The 5,551-nt window shown below is 48.5% G+C and overlaps 1 protein-coding gene across 1 annotated transcript; it reads right to left on the bottom strand.

Annotated features, from left to right (window-relative positions):
* Positions 1–1,506: 1,506 nt before the first annotated feature.
* Positions 1,507–4,477, bottom strand: LOC143390561 (secretoglobin family 1D member 2-like). Its single transcript, XM_076842934.1, has 3 exons — positions 4,423–4,477; positions 2,391–2,578; positions 1,507–1,539 (listed from the first exon to the last, which is right to left on the bottom strand). The coding sequence occupies exons 1-3, from the start codon at positions 4,475–4,477 to the stop codon at positions 1,507–1,509; spliced, it is 276 nt and encodes a 91-aa protein (XP_076699049.1).
* Between the last annotated feature and the right edge of the window lie 1,074 nt (positions 4,478–5,551).

Raw genomic sequence — 5,551 nt, 5'->3', positions numbered from 1 at the left:
TTCCTAGTCCCTAACTCAGTAGGACATCATGTTGATTAGCTAGAAGAGATGGAGAGAAAGAAAGGTGGGGGCCGGGATTGTGGCTCAGCGGTAGAGCCTCGCCTAGCATGGGCCGACCCCAGTTCGGTTGGATCCTCGGCACCACATACAAATAAAGGCATTGTGTTGTGTCCATCTACACCTAAAAAAAAAAAAAAAAAAGTAAGGGGGGAAAAGCCATCCTGCATCTATGTGTAGTTTGATTATTATACCAGCGTGAATATTATGATTTCTGAAAGTAAAAATTGAGCTATCTGTCCTGAAAACTGGGGAGCCATTGAGGGTTTACCTTTATGAAGCTCATGAAACACTGGAGTTTTGCTTCCAAATATTGTCCTTGAGAAACTAATGTGACTCCATTTTTGAGAAACCAGCTTCTACCTCAAGGCCTGTCCTAAGGAAGGGGGCGTGACCCGTGTCCTTGGAAAAACCCACAGAGCACTCCTAGGCACATACCCACCCTGCTGAGTTGTTTGTCTGTAAATAACAGGAGAGATCTGCAGCGCCAGGTGTCCCTGACTCAGTCAGGCTAGGTGGGGACCCATAGCAACCCCCCTAGCAACCTCCAATCAGCATGAGACAGGGAAAATACCTGGGATGCCAGATGACTCCCCAGTAGTTTATGGTGGTAGATAACGTGTTGGGAAACCATGTAGTTTAGCATGTACACCCCTCATGGCTTAAACCAATCAGTTCAAAGGAACCCCCCTCTTGTACTAACCAATCACCCCTACCCAACTTGTTCCCGCCATTGAATGTGCTAATCAATGTTAAGAGTTGTTTGACTTTCCCGAGGTATGGAATGATTTGCTGTGTGATGTTGTGACGCATAGAGTACCCCCCCAAAACCTATAACAAAGGACCAGGACTCACTCCCTGGGACCGCTGCGTCGGGAACGGCTGTGAGTCCAGGCTTGAGCTTTGCCATAAAGACTCTTGTGTGATTGCATCGGATTTGGCTCCTGGAGGTCTATTGGGGTCCCACGAATCTGGCCTTACATCCTCATCACAGGTTTTATGATGGATTGGGTGTGGTATTTGAGGACAGGAACCTCCTCAGAGGTTGATGACATGTGACAGGTGAAAGTCATGAGCCTCTACTGAGCACAGTGGTCACAGGAGAGTCATTCTTTGTGACCCTTCATTTAACTCATGGCCAAAGGAATAGGAAACGGTGCACGGTAATACAGGATGTTTCCAGAACAAACATCTTCTTTAGTGATGCCTGAGGCTCAGGCAGACGTTGGCCCTGGGGATTGCATGCGAATGGATTATTACCCAAAGTAACACACAAGTTCTTTATTAAGACCCTCTCATACAAGACCCAAGGTTGGAGGATAATAAAAAGCCAAGTAGAGAAGTGCAGAGCTGGTGATTTATTGAAGCAAGACGTTGAAACCTCTACATTTTACAGCAAAGATCAGGGTATCCTTGAAAGACAGTGGAACCAGGACTATATTTCATGCTTCATGGAGTACACTTCTTGAGGAGAATTTCTTTCTGCAATTGAACAAAAGAGAGAAAAGGGAAAGGTGAGACCGTCTGTACGGCTCCTGGGGTGACATGTCAGCACACCAAGGGGAACCTGGAGGTTGCCAGCCAAAACACTTTTCAAGGGCAGAAGGCAACCAGAGAGAGCGGGTTTGGGAGAACGAGGCCCACAGTTGTGGTGGGATTTCAACAACCTGTGCACAATAGTCGAGAACCTCTCAGAGTCAGGCAAATATACACAGAGGGGACCCAAGAGTGTGGCTCAAGTCTCTGTGGAAGGCGGAGGGGAAGGGGGGGTTCTACTTTCCCTCCAACTTGGGCCCCATAACTGAGACCCAGAAAAGGGCTGGGGGCCCTCAGGTCCGTACTGCTGCCAGGTGGCTCCAGGCTCCCTAGGAGATCTGGCCAAGCGGACACAGAGACCCACCTTCCCTACACAGTGCTCTGACAGTGGTCACTTGTAGCTTTCTCCCCTGCTCCTGTAGATACCCAAACTCTCCATAGGACAGTCCATGTGACTGTGACCCGTGGGGTGATTAGGACTCCCCCTCAGAGTGTTCCCAGGCACCGAGACTCGACCCTGAAACCTCCTGCCTGGGAACCAGATTGTCTTTCTCCTCAGGACACCAGGTGCCAGGTGGAAACCAGACCGGTATCCTGGAAGGAGGGAACTTCCCACAGTGCTGGGTGCAGTGGATTTTAATTCAGCAAGTGACCTGCTGGCATCTTTCCTGTGGCCCAGGAAATTTTCTCCACAAAAAGACCGGCAAGCCGGGTGCACCCCCCAACTACAGTGTTTCCCCACGAGGCAGTCATTCCTGGTAGCATGAGGATGAAAAGGCGTAAAAGAATGACATTACCAGTACTATTTTAATTTGGTTTCTGTCCGAAGCGGACATCTTGTCGGTGCATTCCTTCACCTTCAACTTTGCATCCACATTTTGGGAAGGTGGATTGAACTTCTGGAGCGAGAGCTTGTACAAAGCTGGTGGGATATCCAAGAACTCTAAACTTTCAGTAACGACGATGGGACATGCCAGTCCATTGGCTGGGGCACCAAAGGAAAAAAAAAAATTATGAAAACACAATCAGGACTTTTCCCAGGACTCCCTGATGTTCATCAAGACATGATCCCTAGGGTTTGGAATTTCCATCCCATAAATGTGTGGATGACAGTGTTAGACCTCCAAAATGATTTCCCCAGGATCACAGAGCAATAGCAGGGCCAAGACCAGACACCCAGCTGCCTGTCCACTCAATTTTATAGGTTTTTCTTAAGGCATACCCAGTCAACACAGTGGCTCTGCTTTGCTGAAATACCCTTTCTGGATGAAATGATTAAATGTCATTGACCAGTCAAGTGTCACATTATGACCCTTGGATATTGCACAAGGGGAGTTTTTGAATCATACAATTTGAGGTGCATGGGGAAGTCAGAATCTTATCAAAGATCAGAAAACTGGAGAAGAGTAATTAAAATTGTTAAAATGTGGGGCTGGGGATGTGGCTCAAGCGGTAGCGCGCTCGCCTGGCATACGTGTGGCCCGGGTTCGATCCTCAGCACCACATACAGACAAAGATGTTGTGTCCGCCGAAAACTAAAAAATAAATATTAAAAAAATTAAAAAAAAAATAAAATTGTTAAAAATGTGAAAGGTGATATTTTGAGATTGTGTTGGATGAATTTAATTATGCTATTGGGCACGATTAATGCTAAAAAGCTGAAATCATAAGAGAGATCGTCCATTTGATCTTAAAAAGCAAAAAACTAGTGATTGTCCCCAGTTCTGCAGGGATGTCCGGAATGCAGAGGGTGTCGGGACGTTTCCTGACCTCACTGGGGACTCTTGGAAGTCTGGAGGAGCCTGTTCTTCGGGTCTGAGTTCCACATACCCCCAAGGGTTTTTGCAACCACCTTGTGCTCAGGAGGTGCTCTGCCAGGCTTCTTGTGACCCCCTATCAGGCAGCACAATATGGGGAGAATTTGTTGAGGGTAGGATCTGAGACAAGGCAAAGAAACAGGAGGAGGATCAGCAGGTGAGAGAAAAGAGAAGGATGGAGAGAGCCTGCCTCAGCTCTCCGGGGAGGAGGCGATGGGAAGTGCCACTGCAGAATGGCTACAGGTACCTCTGCATCCCAGGAACCATAGCTGAGTGACGCTCCAGTGCTGCCACACTGCGGGATGGACTCCGAGAAAGCTAGAAGTGCTCCTGTTCACCTTAAGCACTGTTTGATCTCAGAGCCCATTTTTAGGCTTATTATTCAGAGGTTGAAAGCGCAGTGGCTCTTTCTTCTTGGACTGGGATTCCTCCACACATCTGTCTAGCAGGGACATTTCATGCATCCACATTCAGGGGCTAAGCTGTGGGCTCAAGTGGCACCTAAAAGCCTCTGAGGAGCAAACCTAATGATTACAGACTTGGCTATATATCAGAGATGTTGACAGCTCCTAATGATTACAGACTTGGCTATATAGGGGCACTATAGGTCTTCCTAGCTATTCAGGTTGGTTTCTTTAAAAACACCTACATTTTGGAGAGGGTGGGCACTGGCCCAGGGCCGAAGGCTGGTAAGTGACAGAGCCTAAATTCCCACTCAGATCTCTCATGATATTCTGCAGTGTTCCAAGTACAGATCGCAGGGAAAGAGGGAGTGTCTGCCTCTAATTCCTAACATTTGCCTGGAGTGACTTTCTCTAGAAGTTTCTAGGTGTTGAGGAGTTAATGAAAGGAGCCCTGAGTTTTGAACAGTCAATTCACAAACAGCAGAACTCTGCACGTTGTTCTGGTTCAGATCTCCCCCTTACCCCACCTACTCCAATAGCTTTATCTAGTGTCCAGAGACAGGTGCTCACCAGGGGCTGGTGCTAGCCTGACCACCATGGATACTCACCTTGTTTGCAGCAAAGGGCCAGAGTGACCAGCAGGACACACACAGACAGTCTCATGGTGCTTTCTTTGCTTTGAGCTTTAACAAAGGATGAGAGATTTGTATTCACCCCAGGAACCTGCGCAGCCTGTGGAGTCCAGGGCTATTTATACCTAGTCCATCACACAGGTCCTGCCCACAGAAGCATGGCAGGTCACAAAGCCTGGCTTGCAGCCCTCCTTCCTGTTGAGGGTTGATACCATCCATCAGTGTCAATCCCAACGCCTGCCTCCATTCCAACTGGGATAGAGCCCAAGACAACAACCCTCGGGAACTCTGCCCTGCCTTCCATATGGACAACAAGGTGCCTCTGCCAATGAGTCACAGTTTGGCTCTGTGCTTTTTTATGTTTATGTCTTTGTCCTTTGTCTGGGTTCAGAGGCCCAGGTGTGTTCTGACATTGGGAGGATAGACCAGGGGTACCTGGGGTGCAAAGTATCGGGCTTTGACCATGGGAGAGCAGGTGCACAAGAAGACTCCTCTTCAATCCCCTCTGCATGTATGTACCCACCTCTTTCCATGGCTCCTTCTGAACAAGACATTTCCCCTTTCTCTCTCAGCCTCTTTTATCCCACCTCCTTCTTCACCACATTAAGAACTTAAAACAGTTTAATAAATACCTCCATCACTGGGGAATTTTCTTGGGAGAAACATCTGCTCCGCCACTTCTTTAGCTGGTCTTACCGTGAACAATCTTTCTTTGGAGGTGCAATTTACCACAGAGAAAAGTTTTCAACATTCTTGCAATAAGTGGGAGCCCCCTCTATCAGCTGGGGGCTTTATACCACAAGGAGGCCAAGAAGATGATGAAAAGACCCCAGCTAGATCCCGGAAGTCAGGAGGCAGGTGGCATCAGAGACGTCGACAGCTCCTGTGACTGGTCTGCTCGTGGCCCCTCCTGGAGAAGACAACGGGAGTGAACTGACAGGTGGACAGAGAAGACACCCACTGCCTGCCTGCCTCCGGGGTTTGCCAATCCCCACCCCTCCACCCAAGCTTGTCTCACTCGGGCCGATCGTAATGGAAGGTCAGGACAACTGCTAGCCACAGGATCACGCTCCTTACCTGCTGTGCAAGACTGGTCCACCATGCT

The sequence above is a fragment of the Callospermophilus lateralis genome, chromosome 2 (genome assembly GCF_048772815.1).
Source record: "Callospermophilus lateralis isolate mCalLat2 chromosome 2, mCalLat2.hap1, whole genome shotgun sequence".
Classification (NCBI taxonomy): Eukaryota; Metazoa; Chordata; class Mammalia; order Rodentia; family Sciuridae; genus Callospermophilus; species Callospermophilus lateralis.
This window is presented reverse-complemented; position numbering and strand designations above follow the sequence as displayed.